General features: G+C 56.4%; 1 protein-coding gene across 1 annotated transcript; it reads left to right on the top strand.

Moving 5' to 3' along the window:
- The first annotated feature begins 21,797 nt into the window (after positions 1-21,797).
- Positions 21,798-23,134, top strand: LOC143186571 (uncharacterized). Its single transcript, XM_076390254.1, has 3 exons — positions 21,798-21,811; positions 21,894-22,901; positions 22,951-23,134. The coding sequence occupies exons 1-3, from the start codon at positions 21,798-21,800 to the stop codon at positions 23,132-23,134; spliced, it is 1,206 nt and encodes a 401-aa protein (XP_076246369.1).
- The last annotated feature ends 373 nt before the right edge of the window (positions 23,135-23,507 follow it).

The raw sequence follows: 23,507 nt of genomic DNA on the forward strand, positions 1-23,507 counted from the left end.
CATGTCGTCGAAGTTAGATGTGCCGCGAGGAGGGGAAATACCCCTCCCGGGATGCGCCCCGGCACGGCTAGGGGGGTACTGGAAGTGTTCTTCGGAGTTCCCAGTACCCCCCGAAACGCCTTAGGTTGGCCACCGTGGAGTTTTAGTCGGTAAGAGTCCGACACTACCCCGAGCCCCCCCCAAGGGGTTCGGGGTGTCCTATGAGGATTTCTCCACGTTAAAAAAAAAAAAAAAAAAAAAAAAAGGTCTGGGTTACTCCCACGGACCTGTCTGGTTGTCCAGATGGGAGGGGAGGTGAACCCCTACGTGGCGCGTCCCCAGGTGGCGGATAGGGGAAGCCTCGGGCCCGGGCCGGTGGGCATGACCGAGAGGTCGTGTCTCCCGCGTCCCGGAACCGGGGTCGGGGCGAAAGCCCCCGCGGACCAAACACAGTGTGTATGTGTGTGTGTGTGTGTGTGAGTGTGTGGATGTGTGTGTGCGTGGTATGAATGGGCTGCGGCCGGTGGCTCGTGGATATTCCCGACAGACTAACCAAGGGGTGGAGTAGTAGCCCCCCGACCGGGGTACCTGGGTGATGTCTGTACCTAGCCTCTGCGGTGGAAGATGCGTAACTGTAAGTCCTGAAATTATGGCAAAGGTCGCCTGAAGCCGCATGCGAAACGTGGGAAAACCGCTCCCCAGGTACTGACTGGAGCCTATGTCGGGGTTGAAGCGAGCTTAACTGGGCGCAGGTATGGAGGATTACCTGGTCAGTATTTCCTCATACCCCGTGCGACGGGGGGTAAACCGTCGCGCCGTCTAGCCTGAAGTTTGGGTACGGGGCCCTTCGGATGGGTACCCGCCCTCTCGATAGGGGTGACGTTAAACCTTTAGCATCATATATGGCGCGGGCCTATCCCGTAACATTTTTTGTAGAGTCATCAGGTGCCAATAGGGTTGACCACCCGACAAGCCGCTTCTCGGTTTTGGCATCCATATTTAGGGTTTTTCTTACCCGGGGAAGTGCCCCCACCGCGGTGGGGGTCCCATGATGGGCGAACCGGAAGAATCTAATATCTGCCATAATGTCTCAACCAACAAACACATTGGGGAAGGAAGGGAAGTCGGAAGGCGAGTTGGATAGGGCGTGTAGCGTGTCCTTGGTGGACATAGCCCTAGCTGGGGATAGTAGCAGTAGGAAGAATGAGCAAGGGGGCAGTTCCTCGTCAGAGGGTGGCCTCCAGGAATGGATCGAGCGCGTTCGATCCTCCAAGCCAGTATCTGAAGCAGAGATACAAACAACCATGGCTGGAAGATCAATGACTGATATAGAAGCTAGTCGGAACAGGGATTCACAACATGCGGAACAGGCTAATTGGATCCTCAAACAGTACCTGGGTCCCAACTATGATGACCCAGATGCTGAAGAAGGTGGCGAAAAAGATACAGGAGGAGATGTTGATGACCGTGAAGCGGTGTCAACCTCTGAGGACGACGACAGCATGTCCTCCCGCCATTCCACAAGGTCCTTCCAGTCTGGGACATCCGTCGGCGGCCGCAAGCGACCGCGGTCCGGTGCGCAAGCCGACGATGGAGAAATGGAAGAGGCAGCGAGAGTCAAGAAGAAGGTCAGGCCTGATAACCTGCCCGCCGTAGAAACCCTAAAAGGTGAGATGATGGGGCAAGACACAGGCTCCTTGGCTGGGGTTATAAGCTACCAACTGACGGAGGTCGATAAAGTAGCGGCGAGCTCCAAGAATTTAAAAGGGACGTTCGTTCGCAAACTTAAGATGGCCACACGAATAATCAGCACTGCTGCAGTGGAAATTCAGCAGCGAACGGTGGCCACTGCCAGCCAGAAAGAGCTCGAGGAGCAGAACGCGAGGCTGACAGAAGAAGCGCGTACTCTGAAAGCAGAGATACAACGCCTCAGGGATGAAACTGACTCCCTGCGTAGCAGGGGAGATAACAGGCATGGAGGAGACATACATCTAATGCCTCCACCGCCTCCTCGGACGCCAACAAGGTCCCCTTCTGGGATTCTATCCCCGGGCGCTCCCCGGACTAGGCGAACACCGGGGTCAATGCATGCAGTGGCTTCCACATCTGCAGCAACACAACCGGAGCCAATACCGACCCACATCAACTCAGTTGAAGGAATGTGGGCCCGGATAGAGGCAATGATGGAACAGAAGTTCCGGTCGTTGAGGGACGAACTACTGGGAATCTTGGGTAGCCGACACCAACGAGTCGGAACTGATACAGGTGGCTTAGCGCCAAGACAGGAGCGACCGGCATTGTCTAAGACAACGCAATCGCCTGCGAATGTTACGGGAGAAACCCGAACACAACGAAGAAGGCGGAGGAGGAAGGAGGCGAGGGCGCGAGAACAACGGAATAGCGGAGAGCACCAGGAGATGCCACCATCCACAACGCAGTCTCCACGTCAGACTGGCCGCCCCAACCTCCGACCTACACTGGGAACCTTATCGATGAGCACCAGAAGTGTAGGCGGAGTGGAAAGAAATAGGAAGGCAAAAGAGGTTGTCACACAGGAAAACGACCCCTCTGCGGCAGCAAGGTACCACGACCAACGGCCAGCAAGTACTGCCACACAGCGTGATCAGGGGAAATCCGCTCCGCTGTGGACGGAGGTCGTAGGTAGGAAAGCGAAGAAAGCGGCGCAGAAAGCAGCCGCACAACCTGCACTGCGGCAAGCGCAGACATGCCGATCCGTTCGGCCACAAGTCGAAGCAGGAAAGGGCTCCAAGGGCGGAGGAGTAAAACCCCGCCCCAAGACAGCAAGACCGCCGACCACAGCAGCAATTGCGCTGTCCGTGGCAGACGGCTCTGGAGCCAACATCGGTGATGCCCTCCGAATTGCCAGGGCGTCGATCAAACTGGCGGATATGGGCATCACCGAAATAAGGACAAAAAGGGCCATAACGGGGGGCATAATATTAGAGATCCCTGGCCCCGAGAATGCAACTAAGGCTGACGCCCTAGCTGGAAAACTCCAAGAGTTGCTCTCAGAGAAAGGAATTCGGGTCGCAAGACCCCAAAAGATGACCGAACTGAGGGTGGCGGGATTGGACGATTCCGTCACCACTCGGGACGTCGTTGCGGCGGTGGCAACGCAAGGTGCGTGTAACGAAGAGGACGTCAAGGTCGGCCCCATACGCCGCTCGCAGTCGGCGCTGGGCACCGCCTGGATACGCTGCCCCCTTAGGACAGCCCGCAGCCTAGCAGCTGCCGGCAAGTTAAGAGTGGGCTGGACGTCTGCCCGGGTACAGGTGCTGCCCACCCGGCCGCTGCAGTGCTATCGATGCCTCGAAATGGGTCATGTCCAGCAGCGATGCACTGCAGAGGTGGACCGCAGAGGCCGATGCTTCAAATGCGGGGCCACAGATCACAGGGCCGCGGAATGTAGCGCGACTGCGCTGAAATGCCCACTTTGCGTGGACCTCGGCAGGCCATCTGAACACCGCCTTGGGGGACCTGGATGTGCTCCCCCCGCGTCCAAGAGACAGCGTAAGAAGGCCCGGGCCAGTACGTCAGCGGAAGGAACGAGAAAGGAAGGGGAAACATCAACCCGCCATTCCTCCAAAGGGGATAAGACTTCCCCCACAGAGAAAGATGATAACAACAGAACATCTGTCGAGGGAGCTGGGCCCTCGACGAAACTCTGTAACCCCGAAACCGGGGGAGCGGCCGACCTGGAGGGGGTCATGGATACGGCCTAGAAATGGCGCCTGTCCTCCTCCAGGCAAACATTATGCGCTCTCGCAGGGCCCAGGATCTCCTGGTACACACCCTGCGGGAGCAAAAAATAGGATTGGCCGTTGTCACCGAGCCGTACAATATCCCCGACCTCCCAGACTGGGTCGGGAGTCGATGCGGCTCGGTGGCGATTACCTGGTCTTGGCCGCCCGCATCGCCTCCGGCAACCGTCATCGAGACGGGCGGCGGGTGCGTGGCGGTCCAGTGGGCGGACATCGCGGTGGTGGGATGCTACGTGTCGCCCAACTCCGACCTCGCCTCGTATGAGGCATACTTGGGCGGGGTAGATGCATGCATCAGAAGGTGCATGCCCCGCCCGGTAATCGTCCTGGGGGATTTCAACGCCCATGCTACAGCATGGGGCAGCCCCAGGACGAACCGTAGGGGCGAGGTCCTCATGGATTGGGCGGCCGGGCTGGACCTCCGGTTGATTAACCGGGGCAGGCAGAACACGTTCGTTGGACCGCGAGGGGTGTCCATCATAGACCTGACGTGGGCAACCCCCTCCGGTCTGCGACGTGTGACCGGGTGGAGAGTGGCAACAGAGATGGCGACCCTCAGCGATCACCTCTATATAACCATGGAGGTGAGGGTCGCCACTGTGACCTCCACCCGGAGTGACGGGCCCCGGTGCCAAGGGGGCCGGCAGGCCTGCCCGCCGCCGCGATGGGCCATCAAAAGGCTGGATGACAGCCTCTTGGAGGCGGCCGCTCAGGTAGCGGCCTGGCCGGAGACGCCGGCTGGGCCGGTCGGCGACGTCGGGGGAGAAATGGCCTGGCTCAACAGGGCTATAAAGGCGGTGTGCGACACCGCCATGCCCAGAGCCGGGCCACCCTCGCGTCCGGGCGCGGCGTACTGGTGGTCGCGAGAAATGGACGACCTGCGTAAGGCATGCGTCCGCTCGCGGCGCCGGTACACCCGCGCCCGCCGACGACGAGCCGCCGAACCCGAGCAGGTGGCGCGCTGGTATGAGGAGTATAGCGCGATGCGCAAAACACTCCAGCGCGCCATCCGGGACGCCAAAGCCCGGGCATGGAAGGAGCTCCTCGTGGGGTTAAATAGGGATCCGTGGGGGCGCCCATACAAACTCGTAATGGGTAAATTGCGACCGTGGGCGCCACCCATAACGGAGACCCTGGATCCCCCACTCCTAGAGCGGGTGGTTCAGACCCTGTTTCCCGGGATAGACCGGGAGCAGGAGACCACCCGCTCCGAAAACTCGGAGCCACTCGTGGAGTGGTCCGAGGCGGAGATGGGGGTGACTCACGAGGAGTTGGCCGGGGCGCTGCGCCGTCGCGGGTCACGCAACGTTGCACCTGGCCCCGACGGCGTCCCCGGCCGCGTATTGGCCCGGGTAGTGGGCGTCCTCAGCTCGAGGTTCGTGCGGTTCTTGAGCGGCTGCCTCCTGTTGGGGGAATTCCCTCGGGAATGGAGGCTTGCGCGGATGGTCCTCCTTAAAAAGGATGGACGGCCCGCAGACGCGCCTTCGGCCTACAGGCCGGTGTGCTTGCTCGACGAGGCGGGAAAGCTTTTTGAGACGATCATAGCTGCCCGCCTCTCGAGCCACCTGTCGACGGTGGGACCGGGATTGGCCTCCAGCCAGTTTGGCTTCCGGGAGGGACACTCGACCATCGACGCCATTAGGCGCGTCAGGTCCCTCTCGGAGGAGGCCGTCTCCAGGGATGGGGTGGCGTTGGCGGTATCACTGGATATCGTCAACGCCTTTAACACCCTTCCCTGGAGCAAGGTACTGGGGGCGCTCCGTCATATGCGAGTGCCCCCATACCTGAGACGGATAGTCCGGTCCTACCTCAATGACAGGTGGATACAGTACACCGGCCGGGATGGAAATACCTGCCGAAGGAGGGTCGTGCGCGGTGTTCCGCAGGGGTCTGTGCTGGGCCCCCTGCTATGGATCATCGCGTACGACTACGTGCTGCGGGCCCGCCTCCCCCCCGACGTCAGCCTGACGTGTTACGCGGACGACACGTTAGTGCTGGTCGGGGGGGTTGGCTTTGGGAGGGCCATCCGCCTAGCAGAGATGGCGGTGGCAGTCGTCGTCGCTTCGATCCGCCGGCTGGGCTTAGAAGTGGCTCCCCACAAATGCGAGGCCATTTGGTTTTACGACCGGTCTCGCCGTGGGGAGCCCCCGCCCGGCTTGCGGATCAGGGTGGGTGAGTCGCTGGTCGAGGTGAGGGCACAGATGAAATATCTGGGCCTGACCCTCGACAGCCAATGGCGCTTCGCCGGACATATGGATCGCCTGGTCCCCCGGGTGGAGAGAGCGGCGGCCGCGTTGGGCCGCCTCCTTCCAAACCTGGGGGGACCTGAGGAAGGCGTTCGTCGCCTCTACGTTGGGGTGGTGCGGTCGATGCTCCTCTATGGGGCCCCTGTCTGGGCCCCAGACCTGATGGCCAGCAAACGCAGCGTATTAATGCTGCGACGCCTACACAGGCGGCTGGCCATCAGAGTCATCCGAGGGTACCGCACCATCTCGTACGAGGCGGCGACGGCCCTGGCGGGACTCCCGCCCCTGGAGCTGCTCGCGCAGCACGACCGGACGGTCTACGTCCGGCTGCGCGCGCTCCGGGACAGTGGGAGACCGCCAGAGGCAGAGGCGATCCATGAGGCGAGGCGTCTAGCCCGGCGTGCCCTGATGGAGGAGTGGACCCGGCAGCTGGAAGCTGTCCGGGCCTCCAAAAGGGCCGTCGGGGCTGTCCTGCCACACTTTGATCGGTGGCGGGACAGAGCTTTCGGCAGGCTCACCTACCGCGTGACGCAGGTGCTCTCCGGACACGGTTGCTTCGGGGAGTACCTGTGTCGTATAGGAAGGGAGGCGACGGCGACATGCCACCATTGTGGGGACGTGCGGGACACGGCGCAGCACACGCTGGAAATCTGTCCGGCGTGGGCAGAAGAGCGCCGTGTCCTGACACAAGAGGTGGGACACGACCTCTCGCCGGAAGCCATAGTCGCGGCTATGGTGACCGGCGAGAGGCCGTGGAAAGCAGTGGCCTCCTTCTGCGAGCAAGTTATGCTGCAGAAGGAGGCCGCGGAGCGGGAGAGGGAGCGACACTCCCATCCCGCCCGCAGGGGAAGGGCCAGGGCCGGGCCACGGACGAGACAAAGATCTCCGCCCGCCCCGGCCCAGTAAGGACCCCTGGACACGGGTCTCGGGTGGGGGGAGCAATGGCTCGACGCCGATCAGACCCACTGACGGGGCCACAGGCCCCCGAGGGTCTGGTCGGCTGCGGGTCATTGCGGGGGTCGCAGGCGGCTTGGGTTGGGGCCCAAGTCGCCATTGCACAACGACCCTGGGGGGGGCGACGGCATGTAGTGTGGCCACTACATGTCGTCGAAGTTAGATGTGCCGCGAGGAGGGGAAATACCCCTCCCGGGATGCGCTCCGGCACGGCTAGGGGGGTACTGGAAGTGTTCTTCGGAGTTCCCAGTACCCCCCGAAACGCCTTAGGTTGGCCACCGTGGAGTTTTAGTCGGTAAGAGTCCGACACTACCCCGAGCCCCCCCCAAGGGGTTCGGGGTGTCCTATGAGGATTTCTCCACGTTAAAAAAAAAAAAAAAAAAAAAAAAAAGGTCTGGGTTACTCAGTGATGAGAGTTGGGATCACTTGGATCTACGGACTGCAGAGGGGCCGGGCGATAGAAGCACGAGGTAGATTGCTCGAGGGGGAGGAGGCCGAGGGTGGCTGTTTCACGTTGCTACCGAGAGGCATGCGAGTAGAAGCGTTGCCCGCCTCCTCACCCTGAGGGCCGTTGATCGGGGCGCGAGTAGAGAGTTAGAGTCAGCCGTCGGAGGAACGAGCCGAGAACCGGGGGCTCAGCCGACGAGCAGGGAGGGTTGTGAGGGCGGGGGGCGGCGGGCCTCTCGCGCCTCAGGGTAGATTCGTGCACACAACTCTTGCCGGGGAACGCGATGTCGAGACAAGGTCGAGAGGCGGGAGAGCACGTACAGAGAGGTTGCTGCATGACGGGGTAGATTGCGAGAGAAAGGATGCACGCGACGAGAGAGAGTTCTAGTTCGAGTCGAAGGGGAAGGGTGACGGGAGCTGCACCATGTTGTCGGAGAGATACCGACGAGTAGGTCTTCTCTCTGACCCCTCGTACACGCGTGGTTTATAGAACAGAGCACGATCGTGATTGCACATGCAGGCGCGGGCGCGAGTTCACGGGGAGGGGAGGGGCGGGAGGCAGCGGACTGTCTCGGCGCGCCGGAAAACTAACAGTCGCGGGTCGTCGCGAGACCGAGTAAATTCTTAGAGGGGACGCGTGGCGCGAAGGTAGCGAGGGAATTAATATCCGCGAGGGGCCGCGAAAGGGAGAGTAGGAGAGAGAGAGAGATAAAGAAACGAGAGGTGGCGCGGAGTAGGAGAAAAACACTAAACCGGCGAAATTAGTAAACGCGAGCTGACCGCGAGGCAGGAAGGGAAAGAGAGAGAGAGGTGAGGCGACGGCGAGAGACGCGAGTTAGGGAAATATACAGAACGAAAATAATATCGGTAACGAGCGATAATAATATTAGATGCATTCGAAAGGATCGGACGACGCGAACGAATCCAACAGGCGCGAGTCAACCGCGACGAAGCGATGTAATTCGAGAATTCGAAAGTTCCAAAACACTCGAGCGGGTCGGGCGGTCGGGGGAGCGAGGCGACATAAACAAATAAATGCACGACGGGCGGGTGTTTACAGTTTCACGACTAGCTGCACGAACCGGCAATAAACAAGTAAAAGACGAGCAACGGGAAACACGCTCGACGGTAGAGGTAGAAAAAAAAGAAATATCCATTAAACCGGAACAATAGAGTAGCGCAGGTAGACGGGTAGTGAGCGCTGGTAACGAGGCGAGCGCGCCGACACGGAGTCGGAAATAAAATCTTGCATGAACTCGCACGCCGGCACGCACTCGCGTGCTAGCGCGGGAGAGGCCGCGGAGGCGCGTCACATTTTTAAAAGAACTCTGATCCGTGTCGGCGCGCTGACTCTGCGTGCACCGCGGTCACCTTCAGTGCCGCGGCGGGAGCGCACCACCAGCAGCAACAATAGTAACAGCCACGATTCGAGGTAGAGAGGCGCACGGGCGCACGATCGGGGACAGGGAACCACCGCCGTGGTGGACGTAGAGACGAGACGCGGGGACGGGTTGCGCGACTAGTCGAGAGGAGGCGCGGTAGGCTCGTGGCGCGGGACAGCGACGGAGGCGCCGCCGCCAGGAGAACGAGCGATACCTTGTACGGACAGCGCGGAGTAGATTCGGACGCGAGCGGTAAAACCCTGTTCGCGGACTCGCCTTGCTCGCCCGCTCAGTCGGGCCCGTTCGGGGAAGTTCGGAAACTCGGTAGAAACAGAACGCGCGGCGGCGAAGGTGATCGACCGGCTGAGGTAGGGAAAGAGAGGGGCCGGGAGTAGACGAACGGCTCGGAGGAGGTAGAAAAGTAAAGCCAAGTTAAGCGGCCGGGCCCACGGCGCCGTCCTGGGATGGGTGACCGTGCGCGCCGGCGGCGAAAATATTAGAACGTAACAAGGCCGGTCGGCCGCCTTCGCGCGCAGGCGATTTCCCACCCCCATCCAGCACGCGATGTCGCGCTAGGGTCAAACGGGGGATCGCGGGGGCGGTGAGAGGAGCGAGCATCACCGCCCGAGGTGGCGCGGGGAAATCTTTAGACACAATTAATAGCTGAAATTGCGTTAAAGCGGATGAGAGAATCTCGAAAAATCACTTACACCTCACCGCTGGGGGTAAAGTGGGTAAGAGAATCTCGGAGGATAGTTCGAACCGCGCGAAGCGGCAAACTTTTGCTAGCCAGATGCGAATTAGGGACAATAACGGGGAAAACACGTGTAACGGGAAAGTTGAAAAATACAAAACACTGAAGGGTACTCGAGGGAAAGCGTAGACAAAGAACCGTGACCGTAAAATCGTCGTGATGACTCGCAGATGGCCGCAGGGCCGAACACGTGCGTGCAACTCGAAATTTCCAATCTCTATTTTTCCTTACACTTCTTTCGCCTCGAAGACAAAGGGCGACCGTTGGCCGTGTACTTGACTCTCGTGACAGGCGTGTGACTTCGGGCAGAGCGTTGCTAAACAGGCACTCGGGCGACGCAACGTCCCCGAGGAAAATTCCATCTCTTCGGAAATATCGCCTGGCAACGCGGGCCCCTTTTCCTCGTGCGTAAAGATGGCGGCTCCAGCGGCGGGGGTGGCAACGAGGCTCGTGCGCACCCTCGGCGGAGTTCGTCGGGGAGGGGGCACGAGGGACAGCCTCTGCCAGCGGACACGGCGGAGGCCTCGCTCAGTGCATCATAGTCTCGCGACCTTCACGCACTTCTTGCGATTCTCCAGCAATACACGCGTTGTCTCTCGAACATCGTCCGCGATCAGTAGTGAGCGTATACCAGTGACCGTTCCCTGGATTAGCGAATAGCCGAGCATCTGACTCTTGTTAGCGTATAAGCGAGCATCTGACTCTTGTTAGTGTATAAGCGAGCATCTGACTCTAGTTAGTGAATAAGTGAACATACTCCTCGAAGCCGTATACGAGACCACGTCCGTTCGTTTCCAGCCCCACGTACGCCGAGTCGAGCCGGACCGTCGAGTCGCAGCGAGAAACCGAGGTAGGAACAGCCGCATTCTTAGGCGCGACAGGGACGCGATCGAGGGTGAACCGCGACACCCGCACACGACAGCCCCGTCTCTCTGACGGGATCAGTGCGATCAATGCTCATCCACTCGCTTAGGACCGAGTTGGATCGTACAGAGATCCTCGACAAGAGACGCATTGCGAGAAGAATTATTACAGCATGTGTAATAACGGTGGTGCAGGGGGCTTCGAGACGACACCTGGAGAATGTTTTCGAGCCTCAGGAAGGGAAGTCGTCAACGACCCTTCCACGATATTAGTTGAGAATAAAAGTAACAATACATTCGGTATTGGAAACTTTGTGGCTCGGAACGTCTCTGGGTAGAGTGCTCGAGGTGTCTTGTAGGGCCTCGGGAAACGCGATAAAATTTTAAGAATACTGTGCGTGTGAAACCTGTCTTTCGATCTCGCGGGGGGGAAGATTAGAAACTTTGACTCGAGACGAAAAGATAGAGGAAATAAAATCACGGGATGCGGAAAGGATGGCGCCCACATTACGCTGCCCGGAAGGGTTAGAAAAATAGGGCGCTGTGCGGCAGGCAAACCGGCGATAACGCGAATTTTGTTCGAACAAGGTAGAGGTAGAATCAAGCGACACGAGAATGTGTCGAGTAAGAGGAGGCTCTTCCAGCTATGCGATTAACAAAATCTTTCTGGGTGGGGCCTAGCCTCAGTGATGAGAGTTGGGATCACTTGGATCTACGGACTGCAGAGGGGCCGGGCGATAGAAGCACGAGGTAGATTGCTCGAGGGGGAGGAGGCCGAGGGTGGCTGTTTCACGTTGCTACCGAGAGGCATGCGAGTAGAAGCGTTGCCCGCCTCCTCACCCTGAGGGCCGTTGATCGGGGCGCGAGTAGAGAGTTAGAGTCAGCCGTCGGAGGAACGAGCCGAGAACCGGGGGCTCAGCCGACGAGCAGGGAGGGTTGCGAGGGCGGGGGGCGGCGGGCCTCTCGCGCCTCAGGGTAGATTCGTGCACACAACTCTTGCCGGGGAACGCGATGTCGAGACAAGGTCGAGAGGCGGGAGAGCACGTACAGAGAGGTTGCTGCATGACGGGGTAGATTGCGAGAGAAAGGATGCACGCGACGAGAGAGAGTTCTAGTTCGAGTCGAAGGGGAAGGGTGACGGGAGCTGCACCATGTTGTCGGAGAGATACCGACGAGTAGGTCTTCTCTCTGACCCCTCGTACACGCGTGGTTTATAGAACAGAGCACGATCGTGATTGCACATGCAGGCGCGGGCGCGAGTTCACGGGGAGGGGAGGGGCGGGAGGCAGCGGACTGTCTCGGCGCGCCGGAAAACTAACAGTCGCGGGTCATCGCGAGACCGAGTAAATTCTTAGAGGGGACGCGTGGCGCGAAGGTAGCGAGGGAATTAATATCCGCGAGGGGCCGCGAGGGGGAGAGTAGGAGAGAGAGAGAGATAAAGAAACGAGAGGTGGCGCGGAGTAGGAGAAAAACACTAAACCGGCGAAATTAGTAAACGCGAGCTGACCGCGAGGCAGGAAGGGAAAGAGAGAGAGAGGTGAGGCGACGGCGAGAGACGCGAGTTAGGGAAATATACAGAACGAAAATAATATCGGTAACGAGCGATAATAATATTAGATGCATTCGAAAGGATCGGACGACGCGAACGAATCCAACAGGCGCGAGTCAACCGCGACGAAGCGATGTAATTCGAGAATTCGAAAGTTCCAAAACACTCGAGCGGGTCGGGCGGTCGGGGGAGCGAGGCGACATAAACAAATAAATGCACGACGGGCGGGTGTTTACAGTTTCACGACTAGCTGCACGAACCGGCAATAAACAAGTAAAAGACGAGCAACGGGAAACACGCTCGACGGTAGAGGTAGAAAAAGAAAGAAATATCCATTAAACCGGAACAATAGAGTAGCGCAGGTAGACGGGTAGTGAGCGCTGGTAACGAGGCGAGCGCGCCGACACGGAGTCGGAAATAAAATCTTGCATGAACTCGCACGCCGGCACGCACTCGCGTGCTAGCGCGGGAGAGGCCGCGGAGGCGCGTCACATTTTTGAAAAGAACTCTGATCCGTGTCGACGCGCTGACTCTGCGTGCACCGCGGTCACCTTCAGTGCCGCGGCGGGAGCGCACCACCAGCAGCAACAATAGTAACAGCCACGATTCGAGGTAGAGAGGCGCACGGGTGCACAATCGGGGACAGGGAACCACCGCCGTGGTGGACGTAGAGACGAGACGCGGTGACGGGTTGCGCGACCAGTCGAGAGGAGGCGCGGTAGGCTCGTGGCGCGGGACAGCGACGGAGGCGCCGCCGCCAGGAGAACGAGCGATACCTTATACGGACAGCGCGGAGTAGATTCGGACGCGAGCGGTAAAACTCTGTTCGCGGACTCGCCTTGCTCGCCCGCTCAGTCGGGCCCGTTCGGGGAAGTTCGGAAACTCGGTACAAACAGAACGCGCGGCGGCGAAGGTGATCGACCGGCGGAGGTAGGGAAAGAGAGGGGTCGGGAGTAGACGAACGGCTCGGAGGAGGTAGAAAAGTAAAGCCAAGTTAAGTGGCCGGGCCCACGGCGCCGTCCTAGGATGGGTGACCGTGCGCGCCGGCGGCGAAAATATTAGAGCGTGACTAGGCCGGTCGGCCGCCTTCGCGCGCAGGCGATTTCCCACCCCCATCCAGCACGCGATGTCGCGCTAGGGTCAAACGGGGGATCGCGGGGGCGGTGAGAGGAGCGAGCATCACCGTCCGAGGTAGCGCGGGGAAATTTTTAGACACAATTAATAGCTGAAATTGCGTTAAAGCGGATGAGAGAGTCTCGAAAATCACTTACACCTCACCGCTGGGGGTAAAGTGGGTAAGAGAATCTCGGAGGATAGTTCGAACCGCGCGAAGCGGCAAACTTTTGCTAGCCAGATGCGAATTAGGGACAATAACGGGGAAAACACGTGTAACGGGAAAGTTGAAAAATACAAAACACTGAAGGGTACTCGAGGGAAAGCGTAGACAAAGAACCGTGACCGTAAAATCGTCGTGATGACTCGCAGATGGCCGCAGGGCCGAACACGTGCGTGCAACTCGAAATTTCCAATCTCTATTTTTCCTTACACTTCTTTCGCCTCGAAGACAAAGGGCGACCGTTGGCCGTGTACTTGACTCTCGTGACAGGCGTGTGACTTCGGGCAGAGCGTTGCTAAACAGACACTCGGGCGACGCAACGTCCCCGAGGAAAATTCCATCTCTTCGGAAATATCGCCTGGCAACGCGGGCCCCTTTTCCTCGTGCGTAAAGATGGCGGCTCCAGCGGCGGGGGTGGCAACGAGGCTCGTGCGCACCCTCGGCGGAGTTCGTCGGGGAGGGGGCACGAGGGACAGCCTCTGCCAGCGGACACGGCGGAGGCCTCGCTCAGTGCATCATAGTCTCGCGACCTTCACGCACTTCTTGCGATTCTCCAGCAATACACGCGTTGTCTCTCGAACATCGTCCGCGATCAGTAGTGAGCGTATACCAGTGACCGTTCCCTGGATTAGCGAATAGCCGAGCATCTGACTCTTGTTAGCGTATAAGCGAGCATCTGACTCTTGTTAGTGTATAAGCGAGCATCTGACTCTAGTTAGTGAATAAGTGAACATACTCCTCGAAGCCCGTATACGAGACCACGTCCGTTCGTTTCCAGCCCCACGTACGCCGAGTCGAGCCGGACCGTCGAGTCGCAGCGAGAAACCGAGGTAGGAACAGCCGCATTCTTAGGCGCGACAGGGACGCGATCGAGGGTGAACCGCGACACCCGCACACGACAGCCCCGTCTCTCTGACGGGATCAGTGCGATCAATGCTCATCCACTCGCTTAGGACCGAGTTGGATCGTACAGAGATCCTCGACGAGAGACGCATTGAGAGAAAAATTATTACAGCATGTGTAATAACGGTGGTGCAGGGGGCTTCGAGACGACACCTGGAGAATGCTTTCGAGCCTCAGGAAGGGAAGTCGTCAACGACCCTTCCACGATATTAGTTGAGAATAAAAGTAACAATACATTCGGTATTGGAAACTTTGTGGCTCGGAACGTCTCTGGGTGGAGTGCTCGAGGTGTCTTGTAGGGCCTCGGGAAACGCGATAAAATTTTAAGAATACTGTGCGTGTGAAACCTGTCTTTCGATTTCGCGGGGGGGAAGATTAGAAACTTTGATTCGACACGAAAGGTAGAGGAAATAAAATCACGGGATGCTGAAAGGATGGCGCCCACATTACGCTGCCCGAAAGGGTTAGAAAAATAGGGCGCTGTGCGGCAGGCAAACCGGCGATAACGCGAACCTTGTTCGAACAAAGTAGAGGTAAAGTCAAGCGACACGAGAATGTGTCGAGTAAGAGGAGGCTCTTCCAGCTATGCGATTAACAAAATCTTTCTGGGTGGGGCCTAGCCTCAGTGATGAGAGTTGGGATCACTTGGATCTACGGACTGCAGAGGGGCCGGGCGGTAGAAGCACGAGGTAGATTGCTCGAGGGGGAGGAGGCCGAGGGTGGCTGTTTCACGTTGCTACCGAGAGGCATGCGAGTAGAAGCGTTGCCCACCTCCTCACCCTGAGGGCCGTTGATCGGAGCGCGAGTAGAGAGTTAGAGTCAGCCGTCGGAGGAACGAGCCGAGAACCGGGGGCTCAGCCGACGAGCAGGGAGGGTTGCGAGGGCGGGGGGCGGCGGGCCTCTCGCACCTCAGGGTAGATTCGTGCACACAACTCTTGCCGGGGAACCCGTTGTCGAGACAAGGTCGAGAGGCGGGAGAGCACGTACAGAGAGGTTGCTGCATGACGGGGTAGATTGCGAGAGAAAGGATGCACGCGACGAGAGAGAGTTCTAGTTCGAGTCGAAGGGGAAGGGTGACGGGAGCTGCACCATGTTGTCGGAGAGATACCGACGAGTAGGTCTTCTCTCTGACCCCTCGTACACGCGTGGTTTATAGAACAGAGCACGATCGTGATTGCACATGCAGGCGCGGGCGCGAGTTCACGGGGAGGGGAGAGGCGGGAGGCAGCGGACTGTCTCGGCGCGCCGGAAAACTAACAGTCGCGGGTCGTCGCGAGACCGAGTAAATTCTTAGAGGGGACGCGTGGCGCGAAGGTAGCGAGGGAATTAATATCCGCGAGGGGCCGCGAAAGGGAGAGTAGGAGAGAGAGAGAGATAAAGAAACGAGAGGTGGCGCGGAGTAGGAGAAAAACACTAAACCGGCGAAATTAGTAAACGCGAGCTGACCGCGAGGCAGGAAGGGAAAGAGAGAGAGAGGTGAGGCGACGGCGAGAGACGCGAGTTAGGGAAATATACAGAACGAAAATAATATCGGTAACGAGCGATAATAATATTAGATGCATTCGAAAGGATCGGACGACGCGAACGAATCCAACAGGCGCGAGTCAACCGCGACGAAGCGATGTAATTCGAGAATTCGAAAGTTCCAAAACACTCGAGCGGGTCGGGCGGTCGGGGGAGCGAGGCGACATAAACAAATAAATGCACGACGGGCGGGTGTTTACAGTTTCACGACTAGCTGCACGAACCGGCAATAAACAAGTAAAAGACGAGCAACGGGAAACACGCTCGACGGTAGAGGTAGAAAAAAAGAAATATCCATTAAACCGGAACAATAGAGTAGCGCAGGTAGACGGGTAGTGAGCGCTGGTAACGAGGCGAGCGCGCCGACACGGAGTCGGAAATAAAATCTTGCATGAACTCGCACGCCGGCACGCACTCGCGTGCTAGCGCGGGAGAGGCCGCGGAGGCGCGTCACATTTTTAAAAGAACTCTGATCCGTGTCGGCGCGCTGACTCTGCGTGCACCGCGGTCACCTTCAGTGCCGCGGCGGGAGCGCACCACCAGCAGCAACAATAGTAACAGCCACGATTCGAGGTAGAGAGGCGCACGGGCGCACGATCGGGGACAGGGAACCACCGCCGTGGTGGACGTAGAGACGAGACGCGGGGACGGGTTGCGCGACTAGTCGAGAGGAGGCGCGGTAGGCTCGTGGCGCGGGACAGCGACGGAGGCGCCGCCGCCAGGAGAACGAGCGATACCTTGTACGGACAGCGCGGAGTAGATTCGGACGCGAGCGGTAAAACCCTGTTCGCGGACTCGCCTTGCTCGCCCGCTCAGTCGGGCCCGTTCGGGGAAGTTCGGAAACTCGGTAGAAACAGAACGCGCGGCGGCGAAGGTGATCGACCGGCTGAGGTAGGGAAAGAGAGGGGCCGGGAGTAGACGAACGGCTCGGAGGAGGTAGAAAAGTAAAGCCAAGTTAAGCGGCCGGGCCCACGGCGCCGTCCTGGGATGGGTGACCGTGCGCGCCGGCGGCGAAAATATTAGAACGTAACAAGGCCGGTCGGCCGCCTTCGCGCGCAGGCGATTTCCCACCCCCATCCAGCGCGCGGTGTCGTGCTAGGGTCAAACGGGGGATCGCGGGGGCGGTGAGAGGAGCGGGCATCACCGTCCGAGGTAGCGTGGGGAAATTTTTAGACACAATTAATAGCTGAAATTGCGTTAAAGCGGATGAGAGAATCTAGAAAAATCACTTACACCTCACCGCTGGGGGTAAAGTGGGTAAGAGAACCTCGGAGGATAGTTCGAACCGCGCGAAGCGGTAAACTTTTGCCAGCCAGATGCGAATTAGGGACAATAACGGGGAAAAACACGTGTAACGGGAAAGTTGAAAAATACAAAACACTGAAGGGTACTCGAGGGAAAGCGTAGACAAAGAACCGTGGCCGTAAAATCGTCGTGATGACTCACAGATGGCCGCAGGGCCGAACACGTGCGTGCAACTCGAAATTTCCAATCTCTATTTTTCCTTACACTTCTTTCGCCTCGAAGACAAAGGGCGACCGTTGGCCGTGTACTTGACTCTCGGGACAGGCGTGTGACTTCGGGCAGAGCGTTGCTAAACAGGCACTCGGGCGACGCAACGTCCCCGAGGAAAATTCCATCTCTTCGGAAATATCGCCTGGCAACGCGGGCCCTTTTTCTCTTGCGTAAAAATGGCGGCTCCAGCGGCGGGGGTGGCAACGAGGCTCGTGCGCACCCTCGGCGGAGTTCGTCGGGGAGGGGGCACGAGGGACAGCCTCTGCCAAGCGGACACAACGGAAAGAACGATGACCTTGTCGCGATAAAAACGTACTCTCTGAAATAGGGTAATGGTGACGGTGGTAGTGATAGTGATCGATGAATGAAGATGCATGAAAAGGAAGAGGGAAGAATGAAGATGGTGAAAGGGGAAGAGAAGGGGAACATGCATGGGTAAAAGGGTAAAGTAAGATATATATAAGGTAATTAGGATAAGAGAAAAAAAAAAAAGAAGGATAGTGTAAACATGTATGAATAGAAACAGAAGGGGTAGGGAAGGGAAAAGGGGAAAAGAGGGAATTTAGGAAAATAGCTATGATTAAATTTCTTTCTAGAATGGAGAGAGATCAAAAAGGAGTTAGCGGAGGACAAAAGCCAAAGGATATGGGAATAAGGCGGAAGACGAGACAGAGGCTTATCAAGGCATTCAAGTCCTTGGTGGAAATAGACATAGAAGCGGTAGCAGAGGAAATAAGAGGCAATAGGCAGCTAATGAAGCTTCTAGAAAGGGGAGAGAGGAGAGAAGAGACAAAGGAAAGCAGAGGAACACAGACGGAGGAAAGTAGGAAAGTAGGAAAGGGAGGTGGAACGGGAGGAGACACAGGAGGCGAAGGGGATAAAAAAGGAAAAAGGGAAATAGGGGATCACAAGGAATTCGGATCAAGATTCGAAGAAGTATGGAGAAAGGCAAAGCAAACAATGGAGGAGAGAAGAGGGAAAAAGGAGGCAGAAAGGAAGGTTACAAGGGATAACAAGGGAATGACAGAACGGGCAAAACAGGAGGATAGCAGCGGTTCATGGATCTCGCCAAGAGGAGATGAATACTGGAGGCGCATGTCGCAATGGGGAAACGCAGGCGGAGACAGGGGAGGCAGGATAAGGAAACAAGTGGAAAAGGAAGGGAAGGAAACGATAGGAGGAAGTAAAGGAAGGAAAGAAGGCGAGGGAAAGAGAATAGGAAGGAAAGAAGGAAGAAAAGACGAAGGAATCATAACAGGATGGGAAGAAAGAGTAGTGGGGATAACAAGAGAAGAGCAGGAAAGGAAGGTGCGAGAATGGCTGGGGAGATTCCATGGGAGTGTGGGAGATAGCGAAAGGAAGAGAGAGGAGGGTGAAAACGAAGGAAATAGAGGAATAAAAGGATATGAAAACATGGAGGAAACAAGAAGAACAACAAGAGGAAAGGAGGAAGGGGAGAGCACAGAGAAGAGAAAGAAGGAAACGAGTAAGGGCAGACAAGAAGAGGTCTTTGATAGCCTTAAAAGGTTATACCCGAACGTCACGTTCGAATGGGGAGGAGAAGGTAGGAAAGAGGACAAGAGAGAGGGAAGGCCGAAGGAGGAAAGAAAGGAAGAGGAAGGAAAGGAAAGCAAGGACGGGCCCAGGATAGAAGGTTTACAAGGACTAAAAGAAATAAGGGTAGTAGCAAGGAGGTGTGATAAAAAGGAAAGGGAGGTAGGAAACAAGAAAGAAGAAGAAAAAGATAAGGAAGAAGCAGGAATAGGAAAAGAAGAGGATGCCGGAGATCTGGAAAAAGAAAAAGGAAAAGAAAAGGGACAGCAGAAGGGGGATGAAGTAAGAAAGGGGGGAAAAAGAAGAAGATCCAAGGAAGAGAGAAGGAAACTGGAAGAAGAGTTATTCGGAGTAATAACAGAAGACGAAGAAGAGGGAAAGAGGAAAAGAGGAACAGAGGATAATATGAAGGAATCACCAATTCTGGGAAAGAGAAGGAGACAGCATAAGAAGGAAGGGAGGGGGAAGCTGGAGTAGCGGAAGGAGGGGAAGGAAGGAATAAAAAGATTTACACAAATAGGTGGGAACACAAACAAGAAGGGAGGATAGGCTAAGTCGAAATAGAAATAGTATATTGTATTATATTATGTTAAAAAAAAAAAATCTCTCTAAAACATAGGCATATAGATGCATAGGTATAAATGTAGGTATGTATATGGACATGTATACGGGTAGGCATATGTGTATAGTATGTATGTATAGAAAAAGAGAGAAAAAAAAAAAGGAAAAAAAAAAAATAAATAATAATAATAAGAAAACACTGAAGAATAAGACAAGGCAAGAAAGGGTGGGTAGAAAAGGATAAGGGATAAAGAGAGTTAGATAAAATAGGGTAACGAATGGGGGGACGATTGAAGGGAACCAGGAATAAAGGGACTTAGGAGGAGGGAGGCATGAAGTGGGAGGGGATGTATGGAATGACAGGATATAGGGACATAATGAGCATAAGCATAGTGTTAAAATGACAATAAGGATAGCATTAGAAAAAGAAAAAATATAAATATAAATAATACAATAACAATAATAAATAATAATAGAAATAACTACAAGGGCAATAATATTAATAATATTAATAATAATAATAAGGGAACAAAAGATGAAGTGACATTATATATAAAAATTTTTTTTCCTTTTCCTTTTAGATGGACATCGACACAGATGATTGCATAATGCAGGTGGAGGAGGGGAAGTACATGGAAGAAGAAATGGAAATAGGGGCGGAGGAGGAAGAGGAGCTCATGAAAGAGATTGAGATGGAGGAAAAGAAGCAAGAGGAGGAAGAAAAGGAAAGGCTCGAAAAGGAGCGAAAACAGAAGCGGGAGGAAATAAAAGAAGGCAGAAAGGAAGACAGGGGGAAGGAAGGGCCTAAGGTGAGGTCGATAGAGGTATGGGGAGGGAGAAAGGAGATAACACGGGAAGTCGGGGGGGAAGAAGAACCGATTCCCTCCACGTCTAAACAGGCAGCATTGAGAGAATTGATGCAAGGCAAACTTTTACTCCCTCCCAGGGGCGGAGACGGTAAAGGGAAGAGGAAACTAGAAAAGGAAAAGGAGAAGAAGAAATTTGTGGGAAGAAACCTGATGATGGACGCCTTCTTCGGGGTGAATAGAGGCGACAGGAAGTGGGGATGGGAAATCAGGGGGGATGACGGCAAGCCCAGGGAAGAGATAATAGTAATTATAGATGAATCAGAGGAGGGCGAAGAAGGGGCGAGGAAAAGGAAAATAAAAGAAAAAGAAAAAGAGGAGAACAAAAACAAAAACAAGAAAGAAGAAGGGAAGGAAACAGACGGGAAAGAAGAAGGAGAAAGAAGAGAGACAGGAGACGGAAAGCAGGAAACACAAGGAAGAGAGGAGAGGGGAAAAACGGAGCGAGTTGAGGAAAGGGAGGAGAGTCACGAAAAAGAGGAGAAGAAGGATATAAGGGAACAGGAAGGGAAAGAGGAAGAAGAGAGACAGGAGGAACAGGAGCAAAATGCGAGAGGGAAGAGATTGAAATTTAAGATAGACGACGAAAGGATTGAGGACAAAGAAGGGGAAAAAGGAAAAGTTAGGAAGGATAGGGTAAGGGAAGACAGAGGAAAAAGCAGGGAGGTCAAGTTCTGCGTGGTGCCAAGGGAATATCCGGCGAAAAAGCTCTCTAGGGCGGACATGGACCAGGTCCTGTCCATTGTGGCCCTAGAGAGCTTGGAAAGGAACAGAAGGATCCACATAAAACGAACAGGCCTCATGAATGGAGGCCTGTTAATCGACGGAAAAGATGAGAAGGCAAAAAATTTTTATGAAGAACTGACAGGGGAAGGAAGGAAATTGGCGGGAATGGACCTAAGGGTGGAGGATCCGGAGGTACTAAATCGTAGAATAAAGGTCATAGCATCAGTCGGCCTGCAGTCGTTGAAGGGGGAATCAATCCCCAAGCTATTAAAATTTGATACCCCGGCTATAAGGGTGGCAGATTGGCGACTAGTAAAAGAAGGCGGACCACTAGGACGGGGAAGGGATTTTGTGTTCGAAGTGGGTCCACGAACATTCAGGACCCTTCAACAACGGGAAATGAGACTGCCCATAGGAGGGGGAGTGGCGAAAGTAGCCTTCATACCGGTGAAGGGAAAAAACGAGTAAGAGAAGAGAGAAGAAGGGGATAGGAAAAAAAAAAAAAAAAAAAAAAAAAAAAAAAAAAAAAAAAAGAAGAAGAAGCGTAATATAATATAGGAATAGATATAGAAATTAGATGTAAGTAACCTTGTAAACTTAGAAGTAAGAAGAACCTTGTAAATTTAAAAAAAAAAAAAAAAAAAAAAAAAAAAAAAAAAAAAAAAAAGAAAGAGAGAGAGGGAAGGAGAGGAAAGAAGGGAGAGGAGGAGGAAAGAATAAATAAAGAAAGAGATGAAGAGAAATAGGAGGTTTTCTTTTCCTTATAAACCAAAAAAAAAAAAAAAAAAAGAAAGAAGAGGAGAGGGAAGGAGGAATAGGAATTCGGGAGGGGGGGGAGGGGAATGAACGAGGACGGATGAGTGGGTCTGGGTTAGGTCTGGGTTAGGTCTGGGTTAGGTCTGGGTTAGGTCTGGGTTAGGTCTGGGTTAGGTCTGGGTTAGGTCTGGGTTAGGTCTGGGTTAGTCCTGGGCGACTTCAATGCCAAGTCTACGGCTTGGGGTTGTCCCAGGACAGACGCGAGGGGACAAACGGTGCTGGAATGGGCGGCGGGCGTGGGGCTCCTACTCCTCAACAGGGGCTCCGCAAGCACATGCGTGCGGTGGCAGGGCGAATCGATAGTCGACCTATCATGGGCGACGCCCTGCGCCGCGCGCTGTGTCACTGGGTGGAGGGTGGCGGAGGAGGTGGAATCGCTTAGCGACCACCTCCATGTGCTGATGCACATCTCCGCCGAAAACCCCCACCCAGCCCGTCGCCCCAGGGGCGGACAGCCGCCCCGCAGATGGGCCGCCAAAAGGATGGACGAGGACGCGCTGATGGCCGCCTCCCTCGCGATGGCCTGGCCGGAGCCGCCGGCTGGGCCCGTCGCGGACGTCGACAGCGAGGCAGTATGGTTCCGGGAGTCTCTGGCGGCGGTCTGCGACGCCGCCATGCCCCGGACCGGAAAGCCTCGCAAGCGGGCCGTGTACTGGTGGTCGGGCGAAATCGCCGCCTTGCGCGCTGCAAGGGTGGCAGCCCGACGCCGCTTCACCAGGGCCCGCAGACGTGCCAACCGCGACGTCGCGAGGGAACAATCGCTATACGAGGGCTACCGAGAGGCAACGGTGGCCCTCCAGGCGGCCATCAAAAAGGCCAAGTCCGAGGCCTGGCGCGAGCTCCTAGACTCGCTAGACCGTGACCCATGGGGGCGTCCGTACAGAATTGTACTAGGGCGGTTGCGCCCTGCGGCGCCCCCGGTCACGGCGAGTCTCGACCCCCCCATTCTCCGGCGTGTCGTGGACACACTCTTTCCGGTCGATCCGGAGGAGCCACGGCCGCCGGAGCCGGCGGACCCGACCACCTGGTCCGCCGAATTGGGGGTCACGCAAGGGGAGCTCGCTGCCGCCGTCCGTCGCTTAGGGGTGCGCGACACCGCCCCCGGCCCGGACGGAGTGCCCGGACGTGCCTTAAAAAGGGCACTGCGCGTCCTCGGGCCCCGGCTGCTCAGCCTATTTAATGGCTGTTTGCAGTCGGGGCGGGTACCGCTTCTGTGGAAGCGAGGGCGGATGGTCCTCGTCCCAAAGAAAGGCAAGCCTGCGGATTCACCCTCCGCGTACCGGCCCATCTGCCTCCTCGACGAAGTCGGAAAACTGTTCGAGCGTGTGCTCGCACGCCGACTCGAGGAGGCAGTGTCCCGTGACGGTCCCGGCATAGCCGACTGTCAGTTCGGCTTCCGTGGGGGAAGATCGACGCTAGACGCGATCGATCGCGTCAAATCCCTCACGGACACGGCCGTCTCCCAGGGTGGGGTTGCGTTGGCGATCAGTTTAGATATCGCCAACGCATTTAACTCCCTGCCCTGGGGGGCAATAAGGGTGGCACTCCGAGAACACGGGGTGCCGCCCTACCTCCAGGCCGTGATGTCGGATTACCTGCGGGACAGGGAAATCGAATTCCCGGGCCGGAACAACACCCAGCGGAGGGTACTCAGCCGGGGCGTGCCTCAGGGTTCCGTGTTAGGACCACTCCTATGGGACCTGGGGTACGACTCCGTGCTCCGCGGGCCCCTCCCCACCGGCGCGAGCGT

The sequence above is a fragment of the Calliopsis andreniformis genome, unplaced genomic scaffold, assembly GCF_051401765.1.
Source record: "Calliopsis andreniformis isolate RMS-2024a unplaced genomic scaffold, iyCalAndr_principal scaffold0002, whole genome shotgun sequence".
NCBI lineage: Eukaryota > Metazoa > Arthropoda > Insecta > Hymenoptera > Andrenidae > Calliopsis > Calliopsis andreniformis.

What these genes read in the sequence shown, in the direction of transcription:
- LOC143186571 (XM_076390254.1), top strand. An exon ending in CGTGCCTTAAAAAGGGCACT is followed by an intron (nt 22,902 to 22,950) that starts GCGCGTCCTCGG and finishes GGCTGTTTGCAG; the next exon opens with TCGGGGCGGGTACCGCTTCT.